This window comes from Rhineura floridana, chromosome 8 (genome assembly GCF_030035675.1).
Source record: "Rhineura floridana isolate rRhiFlo1 chromosome 8, rRhiFlo1.hap2, whole genome shotgun sequence".
NCBI classification, from domain to species: Eukaryota; Metazoa; Chordata; class Lepidosauria; order Squamata; family Rhineuridae; genus Rhineura; species Rhineura floridana.
In genome coordinates this window covers 81,533,677-81,553,488 of record NC_084487.1, presented here as the reverse complement: position 1 = coordinate 81,553,488, position 19,812 = coordinate 81,533,677, and the positions used below count along the sequence as shown (strand labels likewise).

General features: G+C 42.0%; 2 protein-coding genes across 10 annotated transcripts in view; one reads left to right on the top strand and one right to left on the bottom strand.

The window, feature by feature from the left end:
• PUS7L (pseudouridine synthase 7 like) overlaps positions 1–3,233 on the bottom strand; it is a 26,552-nt gene extending 23,319 nt beyond the window's left edge. Inside the window, exon 1 of one of the 6 annotated variants that reach the window (XM_061639912.1) lies at positions 3,090–3,233. The gene's annotated coding sequence lies outside the window, so the exon portion shown is untranslated. The other 5 variants (XM_061639914.1, XM_061639915.1, XM_061639916.1 and 2 more) reach the window with 5 other exon arrangements.
• On the top strand, positions 2,849–19,812 carry IRAK4 (interleukin 1 receptor associated kinase 4). 4 transcript variants are annotated; one of them, XM_061639918.1, is made up of 12 exons: positions 2,849–3,085; positions 5,207–5,379; positions 6,656–6,801; positions 7,846–8,022; positions 9,356–9,516; positions 11,372–11,436; positions 12,566–12,680; positions 14,346–14,455; positions 14,939–15,122; positions 16,590–16,652; positions 19,249–19,407; positions 19,499–19,812. In XM_061639918.1, the coding sequence occupies exons 1-12, from the start codon at positions 2,864–2,866 to the stop codon at positions 19,532–19,534; spliced, it is 1,611 nt and encodes a 536-aa protein (XP_061495902.1). In that variant the 5' UTR covers positions 2,849–2,863; the 3' UTR covers positions 19,535–19,812. The 4 variants fall into 4 exon arrangements, with proteins under 4 accessions (XP_061495902.1, XP_061495901.1, XP_061495904.1 ...); XM_061639917.1 differs by having other exon boundaries at positions 7,843–8,022; XM_061639920.1 differs by having other exon boundaries at positions 3,001–3,101; positions 7,843–8,022.

Below are 19,812 nucleotides of genomic sequence, written 5' to 3'. Positions count from 1 at the left end.
ATAGTGGAATCTGGGGAGGAGAAGAGAAAGAGTGGATTGCTTGGTGGGGTTTGAGAGAGTTGTTTGCCAGGAGAGAGTGAAGAAGGAGGGAGGTGGAGTTCGGATTAGTATTGAGTAAAACCATATGCTTATGTGCCTTAAGAAGAAATCTTGTTAATCTTGTTAGCTTTGTTATCTGTAATAAATACTTAATTTGGTTTACCAAAGGCCTGATCCTTGGCTGGGGTTTCACAGACCAGAAAGGAGGGTAAGGTAATGACCAAGGCTGAAGGGGAACTGTAACAAATGGTGGTAGCGGTGAAGAGAATAACAATACCAGTATTCAGAGTCTCTGGGAATACTAGTATTGGGACGTTACTGGTGGTTGCCTAGAAGGGGGATCTGTTGAGATCTGTGCTAGAGCGGGGAGAGAAATCATAAGAGAGAGCGGTCCGGACTGGTGGAGTCCCTGGTGGTGCCTAGAGACAGGCAGTAACCACGAGCAGGTAGGAACCTGACAGGGAGAGCCAGGGAAGGACGCCTCACACTGCCCTCTACTGAAACATACCTGTAATTCCGTGAACTGCATACAGTATATAACAAGGAAACAGAAAAAAGTGCTTTGAGCAGGGCTGGCATCGGCATCTTGGGACAGCTGCTGATAGCTTAGTGCCACAGCAGGACCCATTAGCTGTGGTCAGCTACTGCTACAGAGCAGCAGCTCCCAGAAGGGTGCCCTCTTCTGGCTTTACATGTTCTCTGTGTTATGCACAGGAAGAATATTACCAACATCTCCTCACTAGATGGCAGGTGGCACACAGCAGTTGCTGCTCCTGTGCCCGCAAAAGGAGATAAATGAGTTGTGATTGCAAGGAACAGCTACCACTGACTCCAAACTGCTCATTGTCATTTCACTGTGACAGCTACAACAGTAAGGACTGGGTTCATCGCCTGGGTCCAGAGAGTGGAGGTGAACGGGTAGGGAAGCTGCTGCCACCTCTTTCCACTCGTCCTCTCTCTTTGGGTGGTATGATGGGGAGAAGCAAAACTAGTGGAGCTGTCTTGTGTGAGAAACCTCTACCTTCATCTCCTTGGCCATCCTCTCTGTCTTTCTCAGACTGGGCCATAGAGACAGCTCTCTGTCTGCTTGCTTGCTCTCTTTCTCTCACGGGCCATATCCACATCAGTCATTTATTCCACTTTCAACAAGTATGGCTTCCCCCCAAGAATCCTGGGAAGTATAGTTTGTGAAGGGTTCTGAGTGTTATTATTAGGAGACTCCTGACCTCCTCTGTGGCGCAGAGTGGTAAGCGGCGGTAATGCAGCCGAAAGCTCTGCTCACGGCCGGAGTTCGATTCCAACAGAAGGAGGAAGTTGAATCTCCGGTAAAAGGGGTCAAGGTCCACTCAGCCTTCCATCCATCTGTGGTCGGTAAAATGAGTACCCGGCATATGCTGGGGGGTAAAGAAAGGCCGGGGAAGGAACTGGCAATCCCACCCCATATATAGGGTCTGCCTAGTAAACGTCACAAGACGTCACCCTAAGAGTCGGAAACGACTCGCACTACAAGTGCAGGGACACCTTTACCTTTACCTGTTCCCCTCAGAGCTCCAATGCCAGAGTGGTTTAATAGTCAGCCGTCTTCCCAGAGAATTCTGGGAATTGTAGCTCTGTGAGGGGAATAGGGTGTCTCCTAACAACTCTCAGCATCCTTCACAAACTACACTTCTTTAGGGGAAGCTATGACTGTTTAATGTGGAATAAATGTCTGGTGTGGATGTGGCATCGGTGGCATAGCCAGGCCCAGGTCCACCATCAGTGCAAGCAAGAAAGTAGTGACATCACTACCTTGCTTGACCAGAACTCATTGCATAGCAACAAGGATTGGACCTACTCCACTCAGAAAGGGAGACAGAGAGCAAACAGAGGTGGTGGCTACTACTGCAAGAAGATGGCAACGCCACTGCTTTTACTCACTTGCTTGGTCATTTGGTGCCTAGCACATCTTGCATCCTCCCCACCATCATGCCAATGAAAGAATGTGACCAGGCACAAAGAACAGCCCAGAAAGAGAAGAGATTGAGAGACAGAACAGGTGAGCAATCAGAAGAAGCCACCCCCCCATTCTAATTATCTCTTGCCTTACCTTTCCTCCTACTATACTTCTGAGGGGGGGATTAGCAATCCTGCAAGAGCAGCCCCACTGTGGGACAGCAAAAAGCCCCATCCCCAAGGCCTGCACTGCCCAAGTCTGAGTGACAATGATGGAAGGGACTGGGCAAGTGATGGCTGCATGAAGTGACTGCTGTTGTTTGCCATTGGTAGTCAAGCATCTCCCTTTAGAAGGCTCTACATCAGTGATGGGGAACGTGCTGCCCTCGGGATGTTGTTGGAGTAGAACTACCATCACCCCTGAGCATTGGCTGTACCAGCTGGGAGTTGCAGTCTGCGAGCTTACAGGTTCCCCATTCCCCCTCTCTTTGTTCACTCATCCTCTCTTAAGGACCGTACATTAGTAGTAGAGCATCTGCCTTGCACGCAGAAGGTCCCAGGTTTAATCTCCTGGTAAGGCTGGGAACATCCCCTGCCTGGACAGCCACTGCCAGTCAAGTGTATAGACAACACTGACCTCGATGGACCAATAGTCTGACTCACTCCAAAGAAGATTCCTATGTCCCTGTGTTCTTTTTAGGCAGCGGGGCAGGAAGTCGTGGGCTTACAGCACCGAATCCCCGCTGCTGGTGCGATTTCCAGCTTCATTGGAAACTCCTTGGTAAACATGAATAGGATTAGGAGTCTCAGAAGAACACCTGGCGACGACAGTAGTGAGACTGGAAGGAATCTTCCATCAGCTGCACAGAAGAGGAGGGACTAAAGGGGCGGGATGAGGCAAGCAGAACATACCATCTCTATCATAACAGGGGTGGAGCCAACAGCAAGCAAGGAAAAGAACTACAGTATTAGAAAAAGAGAAGCAGACTGTACCATTACCGCCCAAAGCTGGAAGAAAAACTGTGCAGAGCAGCTGCTTAAGACATACGAGTCAGAAAGCGACACACATTCTGAGAGCGGACTAAAGTGTAGCGAAGTGTCCACCGCCTTCCTGGTACCTTTTTTTCCCGGTTTGTAGAAAAGAGTCTTCTTCGCTTTCTTGAGCCTGTTTAGGAAGGCTTAAGGCGCATGCGTAGAATTCTGAAGTGGCGATGGGAGGGAGCTACTGCGAGCCAAAGACGCTAGAGAGGAAAGCGGCCGATAGGAAGTTCCCAGATTGAGTAAAATGGTGATGTTGGTGGGCGGGGCGAGTGAGGATGCGCTTTTCTTTCGGTGGCTCGGAAGGGAGTCCTCGTTGAGCGGTGGCTGATTCTCTGCGGGGGCGCTCGGAGGGTGAGCTGGTCTTTCTTCCCTGTCTTGGGCTCATTTGAGACTCGTGAAGTCCCGACTATGTAGTTTTATGAACGAGGATATTGTTTGGTCCGGACAGAACAAATATGGCATAACTGCCATTGTTTGGCTCTGCCTGTGCGCATCGTCGCTAAACCGGATTAGAGCCCTTGCTTCTCTTAATAGTCTTGAAAAGGGAAGGGTAAAAAAGTCTACCACTTGTTCTTATGAATGGGCTAATGTTATTGAGACTGGCATAATTAAAGAGTGTAAAGTGATTCATTCATTGCTGGTATGTTTCCAGCTACCTGAGAATACCGATCAGGGAGCTTCCGAAGAAATAGGGCTTTTGTTCTCTACAAGGAGTTATTCTGCCATCCTTTAGCAAATTGTGCACAGAAAGTGTTTTCTCATAACGGGCACCGCTTGGTAATGCCTGCTTGATTTTGCGTTTTACCGATTCTGCCCCCTAACGTAGGAACATATACCGCCTTTCCTCCTAAAGACCCAGAGGTGTGCAATATTAACAATCCATAATTAAAACATCTAAAAAAATTAGATCTCTAAAAACAGTGTTAACAGAGCAGCATAACAGAACTTAAACCCTTGAGACTATGATTTACAGTAGTGTGCTATAAGAAGGTTTGATCAAAAGTACTTGCTGAGATCTTGGGACAGGACCCTTTTTGGGGGGCAAGGAGAATGACATCCTTCTTAGTCCTATGGTGATTCTAGTTCTATAACAGGTTGACTGGTAGCCACAGGCAAAAAGGAATTTTATGCACGCCAATGAGCAGGTGCCTCAGCCCTGAATGGTTTTAGAATGAAGCTCTCTGGCCTTCTTATGCTAGCATTTTTGATGGGAGATTTCCCCCCCCCTAGAGTATTAAGAGGCTAGTATGTTGCATTTCCACACTGGCCACAGAGGAGTGGGCATACCTCTTCCATGGCCAGCATGGAAATACAGGTTACTGCCCACTTACTAGTCTAGGTAAAAAACAAACCTATAGACTAGTAACTTTTCTGATCTTATTTACAAGGCTTCCCTAACCCTCCAACAAAAAGAAGTGAGATTGCCTGTTTGCCTCCTTAAAAATGTAACTAGGAAGAGAGAGGCTCTAATGAATAAATATTTTTGCCAGTCCAGTAGGGGCCCATGAAAGTGAAAGACCTATATGTATGACAAGTGGATAAAACCCCAAGAAAACTGGACCACGTTGTTGACTTATAGTATAGTTTCCAAATCGCGTGAAGTATTAGTTCCCCTCTATTCAGCACTGGTTAGGCCTCATCTTGAGTACTGCATCCAGTTCTGGTCTCCGCAGTTCAAGAAGGATGCAGACAAACTGGAACAGGTTCAGAGGAGGGCAACAAGGATGATCAGGGGACTGGAAACCAAGTCCTATGAGGAGAGACTGAAAGAACTGGGCATGTTTAGCCTGGAGAAGACTGAGGGGAGATAGGATAGCACTCTTCAAGTACATGAAAGGTTGTCACACAGAGGAGGGCCAGGATCTCTTCTTGATTGTCCCAGAGTGCAGGACATGGAATAATGGGCTCAAGTTGCAGGAAACCAGATTTTGACTGGACATCAGGAAAAACTTCCTAACTGTTAGAGCCATACGACAATGGAACCAATTACCTAGAGAGGTAGTGGGCTCTCTGACACTGGAGGCATTCAAGAGGCAGCTGGACAGCCATCTGTTGGGAATGCTTTGATTTGGATTCCTCCATTGCGCAGGGGGTTGGACTATAGGCTCCTTCCAACTCTACTATTCTATTATTCTATGACTTTACATCTTCAAATAAAAGAATATTTGAAAACTATTTGTTTTGCATTTGTTAGGATTCGGAGATGAGCACCTCCTCCATAACTCCTTCAACATATGTGCGCTGCCTTGGCTATGGTATGATGAGGCAACTGGCTGATTTTATTGATCCACAGGATGGATGGAAGAAATTAGCAGTAGATATAAAAGAGTCTTCTGGTGCAAACAGATACAGCCAAATGCATATAAGGTAGTGTACTAGTGCCAAGGGGGAAATACTGCTGTATAATTAACTTGTACATGAACTGAACAATTTAGGATTTAATGGGTTTTGTCTCTTGACATAAAAAGCTTTTTTAAAAATTAAATGTACGGTAACGCAGTTTGCCATTGTCTAAATACAAACATACCTAGTTTTCCAAATCCACTAGAAATTGATTCCAGTACCTAACAAAAGTGCCACTTTAAGGGGCAAAAACTTTATTTGTGTAGCTTGTCTCAACCGCGAGATAATGGCTCCTTCTAGTATTTGAAATTGCACATATGGACAGATTACTATGTTATCTAAAAACTATATTAATCTGTCCACATACGCAATTTCTAATAGTTGAAGGAGCCATTCTTCCACAACAAAAGAAGTACAATTCTAGCAGCTATCAGAAAACTTACCATCAGTTTTATGCATTCTTTGTTTAGTACATCTGTTATGAAATTTAATAGAATCATTATTTCATTAGATCTTAAACTAGTACTTGCTATTTGTTCAGTTATTTGTGTAATGTAACCCCAACAACTTTGAACTTTTGGGCAACTCCATAATAAGTGACAAAAGTCTGTATCAATCATGCCACATTTCCAGTATCCAAACACAGTAGCTCTGTGTTTTTTGTGGTCCTGTTCGTTCCATATACCACCTGGGTCTTCAGTTTGGATGTCGGGCAATCTTGACAACCAGCAGGTTCTAGATTGTCACCAGAAGCTGACCAGCAGTCCACCCTTGAGCTAGTGTCTCCCTTCTGCCATCCCTGCCGTAGCACTACAGCTTTCATGCTATACTATCACCTCAGCATTGTGGGTGTTTCCTCCTTACCACTGTGGCAGGCTGTGCTATTGCTAAACTGATGGATTTTGAATTACTGGAGACAGGAGATTCAGATCCCCCAGCATTACATAGCTATTGGAATGATGTCACCCATTTAATCTTAGAAGATGGCATAGCAAGAAGCTTGCAGCAAAGGTGCATTTAAGGTGAAATATGTAATGCAAGCTATATTTCTACTGATAAAACATTTTAATCTTTATTTCATTTATTATTTATTTCCACAATTATATACTGCTTAATTACAATAGCCTCTAAGCAGTATACAAGAGACGCAATACAGTGAAATGAAAAATAAGTTAAAACTACAAAATCTTAAAAATGCATGGATACAATTGATAGTCTGATACCACTTTTCATTTTCCATGTCTTGTTTTTTATGTCATTTGTGTTTTCAAAAAAAATTGTCTTTCTTTTAATTTTAAAGGCGATTTGAAGCATTAAAACAAGTAGGGAAGAGCCCCACCTGTGAATTACTTTTTGACTGGGGGACATTAAATTGTACTGTTGGCGATCTGGTAGACTTGCTGATCAGAAATCAGTTTTTGGCGCCAGCCAGACTTTTACTTCCAGGTAATTTTGATCTGCATAGTATCTCTGGGATGTATTTAAAGAGGAAATAGGTGTTTTCTTTTTATTTCTTCTAAATAGTAGCTTTTAATAATTTGTCTTTTCAGATTACATATTTTAATTCCTTTTTTTTGCATGTGAAATCTTTAATTTGGTTAATAACTAAGACACACATATAAAACACTTTGATTTAATGGAAAGGATTTTGATACAATTCCACAATTGAGATGTAACCACATGAGAAACTGATTCAGCGCTAAAGATCTGTAGCACCCCCAGAAAACTTGACAAAAATAATGAATCTCAACAGGGAAAACCACAACATAACTTTATTTTTTATTTATTTAATAAATTTATATCCTGTCCTTCCTCCCAGTGGGCAGTGTAATACATATATCTTGTATTTATATAATGCAAGCTGCCTTTTGAGGGCTTGGCCCTAAAAGGCAGCCTAAAAATACATTACATAAATGGCACAAGCCAAAGGACAGGCAAGGAAAAGACATGAGCTGCAATCCAATACACAGTTACCTGGGAGTAAATTCCATTAAACCCAGTGGAGCTTATTTCTGAGTAGACATGTACTGGATTGCAGCGTTAGTCTCCTTGTCCTCTGAAATACAACCTTCTATAATATTCCAGCTGTGTACACGTTGTCATTACCTATGTCATCAAAGCACTTCTGGACTGGTTCACATGAACAGCTACCACATGGGACAGCACTTTATATTGCTGCACATTGTTGTTGCTGCAGGGGAAAATAGCACATCATGTAGTGCCTTCCTTATCGGTCTAAAATGCAGAAATTGGATTCTGTATGGTCAAATAGCACCCAGTGGACTTTGTGGAGGAGTACAATATACTGTTATACGGGGACGTATTCCATACTATTTTATTTGGTACAGGACAGCCTTCTGTACCAAGCTCATGCCCTCCAAATCTTTTGGACTCACTGTGCGTGTGTGTGTTGTAATCCAAATCATAAGAAGGACATCAGTTTCTATTTCCCACCTAAAACCTGTTTGGCTCTTTTTTGTTTCATAGCAGATTCTGTAAGGATGATAGAAGACTCTACAGTGCCCTTACCTGTACAAGAAACTAAGCCTCTGAATGAAAATCAAATGGTACCTGTATCACCTCTTTGGGTTCCAGATAAAGGGCACGTGAGTTCAGTATATTCTGGCCAGAGTACAAAGCAGAGTTGCTTGCCTCTTAATGATATAGGTAGGCAATTATTCCTTCCATCACTCCTATCTTACCTTTCACTTCATTCCATCTATGTACTGTAGAACGTGGCACTGAGGAACGTAATATGAAACACATGAGAATCCAAGGTGGAGATAGTAACTTCCCTATTTTGGGATTTCAGGTTGTTTTTAATGTAATATTTTAAAATTGTAACCTGTCTGGGGACCTTTGGGTGAAGAGTGGGTAATAGACGCTGCTGATGATAACATCAACAACAGACTGGCAGATTTATTATTATTATTATTATTAATTACCCGCCCTTCACTCAGAGGTCCCAGGGCGGGTTACAACTATTTAAAAACACATAATTAAAACAGTTAAAAACAGCCTAAACATGCAAATCTATAGTTGCTTACCAAGATGGCTGTTTCCTAGGAAGTTCCTGGAAGGTTGGGGTGAGTAGACTTTATGCCTGTTGCATCTTAACATTATAAACTACTGAGACAGACAATTATATTTGGCAACCTGTATTTATTTATTTATTTATTTATTGCATTTGTATACTGCCCCATAGCCGAAGCTCTCTGTAGTCACAATATGGCAACATCTTCAATATCATGTTGGACTGTTTTTCCTCTATTCTCTGCTAACCACTCTGTTAGCTTAAAATATCTATTTATTACCATTATGTGGGATGGCAAACTGCTTTATGTTTCCATTGAAAGTTTTCTGTTCCATAAGTTCATTAATAAGTTCATTGGCTGTATGGATGCCAATTGCAAATGTAATTTTAGGCAAGCTTTGTTTACTAAATGCAAGTAATATAAACATACCAAGTTAGATCACATTTTCTGAAGCAAACAGAACATATTCCATTTGGGGAGGAAGACCCATGTCATTGCTTGTTGCTAGCTTGAGATAAGTGGTTATGAGCGTATACCAAGGGTGGCAAACCATTTTTCTGTTGAGGACCACATTTCACCATGGGTTATCTGTTGGGGACTGTTTGCTGGTGGTAAGTGGGACACCCATGTTCTCCGCTACTTTCTTTTCCCCTATTTTTCTTCCTTGTTGCTACCTGCATGAAATTGGGCTGAGGGTCGCATGCAACCCTCAAGCCATAGATCACCTGGCTAATTCAGTGCTGCATAAGAATAGCTAGCTGATTGGCATCTAGCTGTCTCTTCATCTTTTGCTAGCATCTCCTGAAAAGGGAAGACTGACCTCTGTAAGATGATAAATAATGGCAAGATTTATGGTGATGGGATCTGAAGTTTTTTGTTTTTTTAAACTGGTTTTTATTGCAAATTTCATAGACACTGAAGTGAATTTGAGATTTACTCTCATGCTATGTTCATTTTTTCCCCAGTATTGCAAAGCTTTTCGTTTGAGGAACTGAAAAGTCTTACAAATAACTTTGATGATCGAACTGTGTCAGCTGGTGGCAATAAGATTGGTGAAGGAGGTTTTGGAGTAGTGTACAAAGCATGCAGTAATGGCAGAACAGTCGCAGTGAAGAAACTTACTGCTGTAGGTTGCTATTTACTATGTTTATGATCTGGATGTGCTGTGTGTTACCTGTTTTTCTCAAAGAATAGAACTTAAGGCATGAAAACAACCAGGAAACCATGCAGTGATACACCGCATATGTACTACGCTTCATACCCAACCTATATTTATCTGCCTGATAGAAGAATAGTGCCCCATAAGTAGGAGTCAGGGTGGACTCACATCTATTGTATGATGTGACCCTTAAGAGCAGATCAGGGAAAATATTTCAAATTCCCAAGTGCCAAAATTCTTAGCCCCAATAAAGGGAGCTGAGTAACGGCATATAGAATCGTCGACAGTGCTTGTGGCAAAGCACTCAAATGACTATTTTGCCACCACAAGCATGCTTGAATTTGGACTGTCAAATGATCACCAGCCTAGACATAAATGCAAGGGTCCACCTATGCCCATAATGGTTGTATGAATCTGCTCATAAGGCAAGTGAATATCTAACAATTCTTTTATCTAAAACCACCAGCCATTTTGTTCTGGAGATGCATTCTTTTGCAGCCTTAGGTGACTAGTTAGTCTATGAATGTAAGCTGGCCTCTGTGCAGAACAGGTGAGCTCTGCCTCACCCGTCAGATAGAATGCTGACATGTTCATTTTGCTAACTGGAAGCTAAAACCAAACATGAAACAAAGGCTGCAGTCCTATGCACACATCCCTAGGAGTAAGGCTTGTTGAACATAGTGGGACTTACTTCTGAGTAAACATGCATAGGATTCCAATGTAAAACTCCCAGCTTTCTGAACATTTTGTTCTGGAACTGGAAAGATTGATTCCACAATTTGTTTAGGGATGCTCTTCCAGAACGTTTGTTCACTAATGCAGGGGTGGCTAAACCTCAGACTTGAGGCTCCTGATATGAACCTACCCAGAGCCTTCAGTCTTCATCTGACACCCTCCTCCAGGTGCCCCCTTGGAGGGAGATTTGGAGGGTGGTAACAAAGGAGAGGGCCGTTTCAATTTTCTCCGCTTCTCATCAGTGAGATTTGTCTGGCACCCTCATTAACATCCTTTCATTGCCTGCTAAAAAATTATGTCTTCTCCCAGGCACATGATGAATTATGATAAATGTTCTGCTTACTGATGAAATATTTTTTGCTACTGAAAATTTTGCTGGATCTGCTTATAGGTCATTGTAATCGTTTTACTGTAATGCATTGTTTCTGATCGTGTGTGATCCCTTTTTGGCCCTTAATCTTTTGTAGCAAACAACTAGTGAGTCAAATAAACAGCACAATCTTAACCATGGCTACTTAGAAGTAAGTCCTGTTGAATTCAGTGGGGTTTACTCCCATGTAAGTGAGATTAGGATTGCAACCTATATATGATTTGTTTCTCCTGTAGATTGCTGGTTGCACCCTGCATCCTAGAATATAATTTTGTGTCCCTTGGTAGTGTACTGCACAAGGTCAGCAAACTATAGTTCCTTGGGGATGGGGGAATTTCTTGGGTATTCTTTTCAGTTGTGGCTCCCCACTTGTAGAAAGCACTTCCCAGTGACTAAACTCTTGGGCCACTTGTTAACAAAAAGAAAGCCCTTTGCTGCAAAGTTGCTAAGAATTCACTTGCAGTTGGCGTTCTAAAGGCTCAGAGCCAGCTTTTCCTGTTTCAGTGTTAGGATTCGTATTCCTCATTGAATATTTCTGAGCAATATCTAAAAGATATGGAAAATCTTGAGGGCCTGGCTCTGGTAACTACTGTTAATTTGCCACTATTAAGTACAAACAATTTGTGTGGTTGGGATTGGCCTGGAACTGGTCCCCTTGCCATTAATCTCCCTCCGCCCAAATTCTGAGTGTCCACTTAATTTTAATTGTCATTATAGGTGACTGATGTAAGTATCGAAGACCTGAAAAAGCAGTTTGAACAAGAAATAAGAATTATGGCGGAGTAAGTCCTGAGCATTTTTGAAGCGCCATTGCAGAAATGTGCTTGGCATAAGTTGGCAACCTGTTTTCTCTTTACAACTACAGCATAAGTCAGTGCAAAATGTGTGGAAATCTGTGCAGAATTTGAAGATTTCTCTTACTTAAAAAACTACAACGCAAAATATTTTGATATTTAGGTAACTTTTCCCAAATCTTTCTTGTAGCCCATTCCTAAAAGTGTCCACTGGGAACTATGCCCCACTGTGATTACAGTGGGTCTTCACGTCTCATTAAAAGGGTTAGAGTTGCAACCTTAAATGTTTTCAGTTCAGTAATGTAAACTAAACTATCCTTGATTTACAGATCTATAAAATATCATTTTTAAATACTTTTCAAAGGATTTATATGGCTTTCAACACCTAATAACATTGCTATGCCACAGTTTTCATGGGAACAATGGAATCTGCCCTGTCCCGTGTCAGGCCATAGCTAGGGGCCCGACTATGATGTTATTCCTGTCTTTATTCCTCATGTGCATCTCTTTAGAACAAGTAGCCTCTGTGTGGTGGGTGGGTGAGCATCAGGACCATGGTGTTGATGCTTCAATGGCATATGCTCCTGATCCAAATTGGGGGGGGGATAAATGCATTGGGGGAATCTCGTACTGGTGCCAGTAGTTGGCTCTCCCGCCCGCCCCCCATTTGCGTTTTTACTGCAGCAGAGTCAAGGGGATGATGCCCCTCTCCCCTAAGCTAAGCCTCAATCTAGCTTGTGTCCTTCACCCAAGTGCTGGCTACTTTTTTAAAGAAACAGATTGTGCATGCCAAGTAGCACCTCATCTAGTTTGGCCCTCAGTATTGTCAGCACTGATTGTCAGTGGCTTTCCCTGTTTTTTCCCCCAGCGTTACCTGGAAATGCTGGGATTCAAACCCAGGAGTTCTTGCATGCAAAGCAAGTGCTCTGCCACTGAGATAGGCATGAAAGGAAACTATTTCCATCAGATGAACTTAAAAAGAGTCAACGTGATTAACTGTTGATCAAGATTATGACTAGGTTCATTGGAGCTCTTTTATTCCTCTTGAAATTTCTCAACAGTAAATACTGAAAAATATGAAAGCCCAGACTAATAAGACCATTTATTTTTGTCACAGGTGTCAGCACGACAACCTAGTAGAACTATTTGGTTTCTCAAATGACTCCGATCAGCCTTGCCTAGTTTGTGATTATATGCCTAATGGCTCATTGCTTGACAGACTAGCTTGTCTGGTGAGTGAAATACTTGCGTATTATCAGTGCCTAGAGGTTTAATATCTTTGAAACTGCTAAACTAGGAGGGGAAAAAATTGAAATATGTGGATTCACTTCTCTAGTGTAGGTGTGGAGTGTCTCATCCTAAGGATCTTTCTCTTATAGGTCTGTCCTATTGATTGTCGAGCAGGACAGCTCTGAGTCTGCAGAGATGTGTGTACAAAGCTACCCTTCATTGAAATGACAAGGGTAGTTTGCATACACAGAAACTTCGTATATACATTGGAGCACATGATGTTTCCTGTTTTGCAAAACTAGACCCCATCTGTACTACACATTTAAAGCAGTATCAAACCACTTTAAACAGTCATGGCTTTCCCAAAAGAATCCAGAGAACTGTAGTTTGTTGAGAATTGAACCTCTGAGAGGCGAATAAGGGTCTCCTGAGGACTCTCAGCATGCTTTACAAACTGCAGTTCCCAGGATTATTTGGGGGAAGTCATGGCTGTTTAAAGTGATACTGCTTTAAATGTGTTTTACAAATGGAACCAGAGAATCGGGCAAGTATGCTATGGTGACATTGATGGATTTTCTGCTTATCACTGTGTATATCATGTGGGTTCTGGTGTGGTGTCAGTCATCTTTTCCTTGTTTACTTTGAAGCAGTATTATTTCATGTTGGGTAATGTGCAGTTTTCTTCCTGATGAGATTGCCCCTTGTTTTAATTTCTCAGAAGGTTATGGGGATAACTTCAGCAGTCTGGAAGAATTTGGCCTGGATCAGATACTATTGTACTCTATTGGGTTTAGGGTTATGTGAATGAGCCTGCTTGGTCTTATACACTCCCTTATATACTCTATTATGGCCACAATGAGCAGGTTGGAAGCTTTCGCTTCCTGTTTTAAAATAACTAGACTTTATCATTATGTCTCAGCTGGGAAGAACTCTAGTTAGTTGAAACCATGGTTTGATGAAAAAAGCCAGTTTCCTAAACCATAACTCAACAAACCATGTGTTCTCCACAGTCTTGTCATAACAAATTCTAGTTTCTTTAAAACAGTAGGTGAAAGCTGCCAGTGTCCTTGCAGCCACATTGGATTAGGAGATGGAAGGATGGTGGGCACCCCAACAGGCTCATTCATGTCCAGACTGAGCCTTTAACTGTATCTGGTAGTTCTCTTAGAGTAGAAAAATATTTCCTGAAGGTAAAGCTTGCCAAAATTCAATGCAATCAAGTGTTTTCTGGCTAGCGTCATGGTTGGTTTTTTTGTGTGTGTACTTGATAGCTGTAATATAGGCCAGTTTTTGGGATACTTATTGCCATCATGTACTAAGGTCCTGCTCAAGATCTTACCTCAAAGAAGAATGTCAGAACTAGTTTTGAATGGGACAGGATCATCAAGGATCTAAGAGGTGCATGGTGTTCTCTGTTCTGAGTTTTTGTAAGCAATGAAAACATGGGTTTCTCAGGAGCTATTACAGGCCCAGTTGATCAGTGCTGTTTGGTGTTTTTTTGGCAACAGAGTGCTTGTGGCTGCAGTGGTCTATGAATGTTTTGCTTCTTATATACTACTTTTTTAAAAAAAAATGTGTACCATAAATTGATTTGAGACACTGTTGGATAAAATAAATAAGATGAAGAGAAACACTAACACACTTACACTTTTCTCTTGGTTTTTAAGGATAACACAGCACCAATTCCTTGGAAAACAAGATGTAATATTGCTCAAGGGGCATCCAATGGAATCTGTTTTTTACATGAAAACAACCATATTCATCGGGATGTTAAAAGGTAAAATCTACAAAACTAATTACTGCATTAAAAACAGACATTCCCACCTCTGTTCTGTCAGCATTCCCTAAACTCATCTAAAAATGAGCTCCTGCTGGGAGGAAAGGCAGATTATAAATCAAATAATAAGCAAACAAACAAATAAATAAAAATATGGGATTTTTTATTTATTTGAGGACACTGCATTTTTATTTATGTTCAATCCCCTCCCCCCCCCAACACTGATTCGTGTAAAGATTGTTATTGCTGTGTGTGTGTGAGAGAGTGTGATATATATATATATATATATATATATATATATATATATATATATATATATATATATATATAATTTGGGGCATAATAGTACAGGGATGTCAAAATAACAATACTGGCAATATTAACTAAAGACAGCTTTCTTCCCTTTTTGTTTGATTACTGCACCACCACCTGTGTGTCTGGGGAAAATAATTCAATAGGGTATCATCCCTTTCTATTTTTCAGTGCAAATATCTTACTAACTGAGAAGTTTGTGCCCAAACTCTCTGACTTTGGACTTGCAAGAGCATCTGTACGATTCACACATACTATACTAACCGATAGAATAGTGGGAACAGCAGCCTATATGGCCCCAGAGGCTTTACGTGGGGAGATAACCCCTAAATCTGATATCTTCAGCTTTGGTGTGGTGAGTGATAATAAAAAAAGTTACTGTTTCTACATTACTGCTTTTATGTCAAAAGGGTATGGAGGAAATAGTTTTTATTTTGAACAATATCTGTATATATTTATATTTGGAGCTGAAAAATGTTTTAGTTGCATATCTTGTACTCATTCTCTCCTCACCTTGGTGGGGCATGTAGCTGCTTTAGTGGGAGAGCAATTCAGATTTAGTAGCAGAGCAATCCTGGAGAATGGCACAGGAAGAAAGTGTCAATCCTCCTACCCAGTGCTGTAACCTCGATCTAGATCCTACCCTTTGCAGTTGCTATTAAAAACTTTTTTTGGGGGGGAGAGGACACATGAGAGATCCTGACATGGGTGTATCACACTTAGTTTGGCCCTTGGTACTTTCCTGAAATGATGTTGCTTTGATTCTTCTGGTCATTCGGGTTCTTTTCTGTCCAGGGCGACTGTTTCTAAAGCAGAAATGGAGAACTGTGGGCACTTCCAAATGTTGCTGGACTGCAGTTTCCATCAGCCCCAGCCAATATGGCCAGTGTTTCGGGATGATGAGAGCTATAGTCTGACAATATATGGAAGGCCAGCGTGCTGTAGGGGGCAGTGGCTACTTCTATACGCAGCCCATCTCCTAATGCACTTTTTTAGAGCTCAGCATGTTTTGTGACTCTTGCTATAAGTGCCATCTGGGATCCCTAGGTTCAGGAAGGGTCCATTTGCAATTGGTTTTGGGGGGCAAGGAGGACTGCCCTTGTAGCCAGGGTAGACCCTGCAACCCTTCACTAAAATGGTAGGGAAAACTGCTTTATAATTAGGAAGTGAGAGGTGCCTCTTATACCAACCTCAGGCTCAATCTTGAGTTCTCAGAAAGAGTCTGGCTACCAGTGAAGCTGGAGGAGAACACCCCAGTGTCCTGGGCCCCTACATGTTCTGTTACAAACAGGGAAAACTGTGATCCATTCTTTAGTTGTGGTGAATGAATATTGAATCTGCTTGTGTTTAAATATGTCTCCTTAAAAGGTTTGAGGTTTCACCTCTTCCTGGATGACACATATTCAAACATGGGAAGCTTTCTTCCCTAATCACAAGTCTGATGATTCCCTCCTGGGGTCCTTTTAGAGGAAGGATGGGATAGAAAATTGATTAATAAATAAAGGAAATTTAGAAATAGTTATGCAGGGATGCTGGGAATAAACTGTTCATGTGTATGGAGGCACAAATGCTGAGCCATGGCACAAATTGTGCCCTGGCTTGCTGGACTTGCTGCTTAAAAGTTACTTGGATACTAATATATGTGTAAAGGTGGCAGTGTTAATATATGTGAAGGCTGGTATAAAATCTCATAAATCAAAATGGCTTTTCCTTTAAAATCTTTAATTGCAGCATAATTTTTCACTGAGCAGCACTTGTTTCTGATGGTAGCTCATGACATGCATTAATTTTTTTTGTTTTATTTTTGATCATCTTTCTCTAGGTGTTACTTGAAATAATAACAGGACTTTCTCCTGTGGATGAAAATCGGGATCCCCAGTTACTGGTAATTTCTTCTTTTTGAAGTATGCTTATAATAAATGCATTATTGCATTTCTCAGCAAACGAAAATCTAGTTGTTATGCCAAGCCTGTTGAACAATCTACAGTGTCAAAGAATTCAACTAGGTTAAAATAAGAATTCTGGCAGGAGCTGACATCCACAAGAAACACTTGGTCACTTGGTTTACTATGAATTTACTACCATTTTTCATATGTCCTTCTCAACACATGTATACAACTACAGCCAAGGACCACATGCTGGGACTTTTTAACTAGATGGTGCATGAAGGCAAATTAAAAAAAAAATCCAGGAGGGGAATTAAGCAACAGGGTAACTATCCAGAGGTCTTGGTCATGCAGTTTGTCCCAAAAATAGATATGGGCACATTCAGATTGAACTGGCAATTATTTGGTTAATCTATAGTGTCAAAGATTGCCCCCCTGGGGTCCCTTGACCTCAGCACCCCAATGGGGTTCTTTGCTGCTGAGAACAGCCCCAATTCCCTGGGGTTACTGCTTCCCGGGCAAACTCTTCCCTTCCCAGGATTAGTTACACCCAAATACCAGTCCTGGAAGGAGTACACTGCCACCACCCCTTTATTAGCTTCCACTCTGAATAAGGGGAATTCAGAGCACTAACGGAGATTCTAGAGCAGACCTATTGTTACACCCTCTGCTCTAGGGCATTAACCTACCTGACGGTAGTCAGTAGCGACCAGTGATCAAGGACTGAATTTAGAGTCATAAGCCCCAAGCAATACACACCATTAATAAAATGGTAGTTTATTTAAAAGAAAAGAAAAGTACATACAAAAAGAAAGCAGCTTATATTTCCTTTAAAGCTGATTGCCCTCAACCGGGCTAAACGAGATACATTTGCATAATACTGTGAGAGATTCAAACAGACAATCAATACAACAAACCTAGCCTAACCTATCTATACTCACTTCAGTAAACTCCTGGTTCCCAGCAGCATCGTCAGGCAGGTCAAAGTAGTTGGAATAAGGGAACGGGAACAAATAACTGAAGGATCACCCTTCATTTTTATGGGGTTTAGCTGACAGCAGGAAGGGGGCCAATTAGCCATCCTAGGCTCCCCTTTTGTGATCACCTCCTTTGAAGATAAGGGGGGCTAGACAGTCCCATCCAGTGGTCCTGATCTGCAATACCCACACTCCCTAACTTTGATCTCAGGAAGCAGATAAGAGATAACAGATAAGGTTCAGTTGCATCTTCTTGACATTAGTAGATTGTCTGTCTGGCACTAAAGTGTTGGACTTCTCTAGCAGAGTATCCCAGGGATCAACAAAGCTCCCAGAATTCCCTCTGGTTGAACCGTTTTAGCTTGACCAACTTTAGCTCAAAGTTTAGCTGTTCTTGACATATAGAGGTAGCATTGGATTTCTTTCTTTTTTAGTGGTCTTCATTTATTGCATTGTTGTACACTGCTGTGATGTTTGCTAATGTTTTAGCTATCCATCTGTTTTCCAAATAAAGAAACTGGGAAGGACTTGACAAGGCAGAGCAATGTGCAACTGATATAGGAATGCTAGGGAGAGGGAACTAATACCAAATGGGAAGATGTGGGAAGCCAAGTCAGTGGGCATAAGTCAGTGGGTGACTGTCTGGAGACTTAGTGAGGGAGGAGAGAGAGACTGAGTTGGAAAGGGAAGAGATCAGGGGACAGATACTGCCCATCCCAAGGTGAAGAGGATGCAAGGGAACTCTTCTGTGAACCCAGAGGTGGACCTTTGCACTGGGACTGAGTTGATTATTCTTTATGATTCACAATGGCTAGAACACCCTATGGCTTTTAGAAGACAAACCACAGGTTGTTTTATTGGAACATCCAGGAAAAAGGCTATGATGGAGGAGCATGGGGCTTGCTGTGCCCCTTGGTTCCCCTAGAGCCCTGCATGGTTTGGAACTTTCTGGGTGAAGTTCACAGTGGGGGAACACAAGTGCTGAGAAGGCACCACTTCCCTTGGAGCCCCTGCAGTGTGGGTAGAAACATAAGCAAACGTTGTTGGGAAGCATCTGAGGGAAAGAGCCAAAAGTGAAGAGCGCCAATTCTTATATTGAGATTTGTCTTAAAGGCTTCCCTTTGCAAATGGTTTTTTACTAAAAAATAAAGGGAGAATGAGTCAGTGAAGGAACTAGTGAGATTTCACCACCACCACCTATGATGGATACAAATATTTGCATTGGGATGCAGAGGAGCATCATGCAGGTTTAGGTGTAGAGACCCTGGTATGGCTGCAGAAAGCTCTGCTGCTGTTGCTGACATATGCTGCTCTGTTATGGAGGCCAGAACAGGATATGGCAGGACTGGGTCAGAAGAGGAGGCCTTGGACATGGCCACATAATGGTCCTAGCATAGTTATTTTCTGGAAAGGGAAGTATTAAAAAAGAGAAACAATTGATTTGGTTGGGGGATGGAGTAAAACACTCCCAGCCTCTATCCTGGTTAGCATGAGTTTAGAGGGCTTGGGTAGCTTTGGTTCCTCTCCCATGGACTCATCTGCCATCTCAGCCTCCATTTCCCTGATTTTCTCCCACCTCCTTTCAAATAATTGTAATACTATTTCTGCTTCCAAACAGCTGACTATCAAAGAGGAAATTGAAGATGAAGAAAAGACTATTGAAGATTACATTGATGGAAAGATGAGCAGCTGGAATATCTCATCAATTGAACAGATGTATTCAATTGCATGCCAGTGTCTGCAAGAAAAGAAGAATCGGAGGCCAGATATTAAGACGGTACCAGAATTTTTTGTTGTTGTGATATGGCTTTTGAGGATGTGTGTTTGTATTTGGGGAGTGCTGATTTATATTTCTGCTTCCCTTGCAGGTCAAACAACACTTACACGACATGCTAATCGAGTAAGGTCTCTCCTATGTTGTGGCTTAATGAAGACAAGTTCAGTTAGATGCTAATTTTATACCTGTGGGCCTGTAGAGTTGTTTACAAGGCCATGGACTCCTAAAATGAATGTATATGTTTTGAGGTCCAGTTATTTTGTTATCTTTCCGAGGCTGTACAGGGGACACGTTCTTCAGAGCTTTACTTGTATGTTGCTGTCCTTGCAAACTTGTCACTCTCAGCAATCCTTCTGCCTGACTGCAGCTTAGATAAGACCACTACTGGTTCTCTTCTCTCTCTCT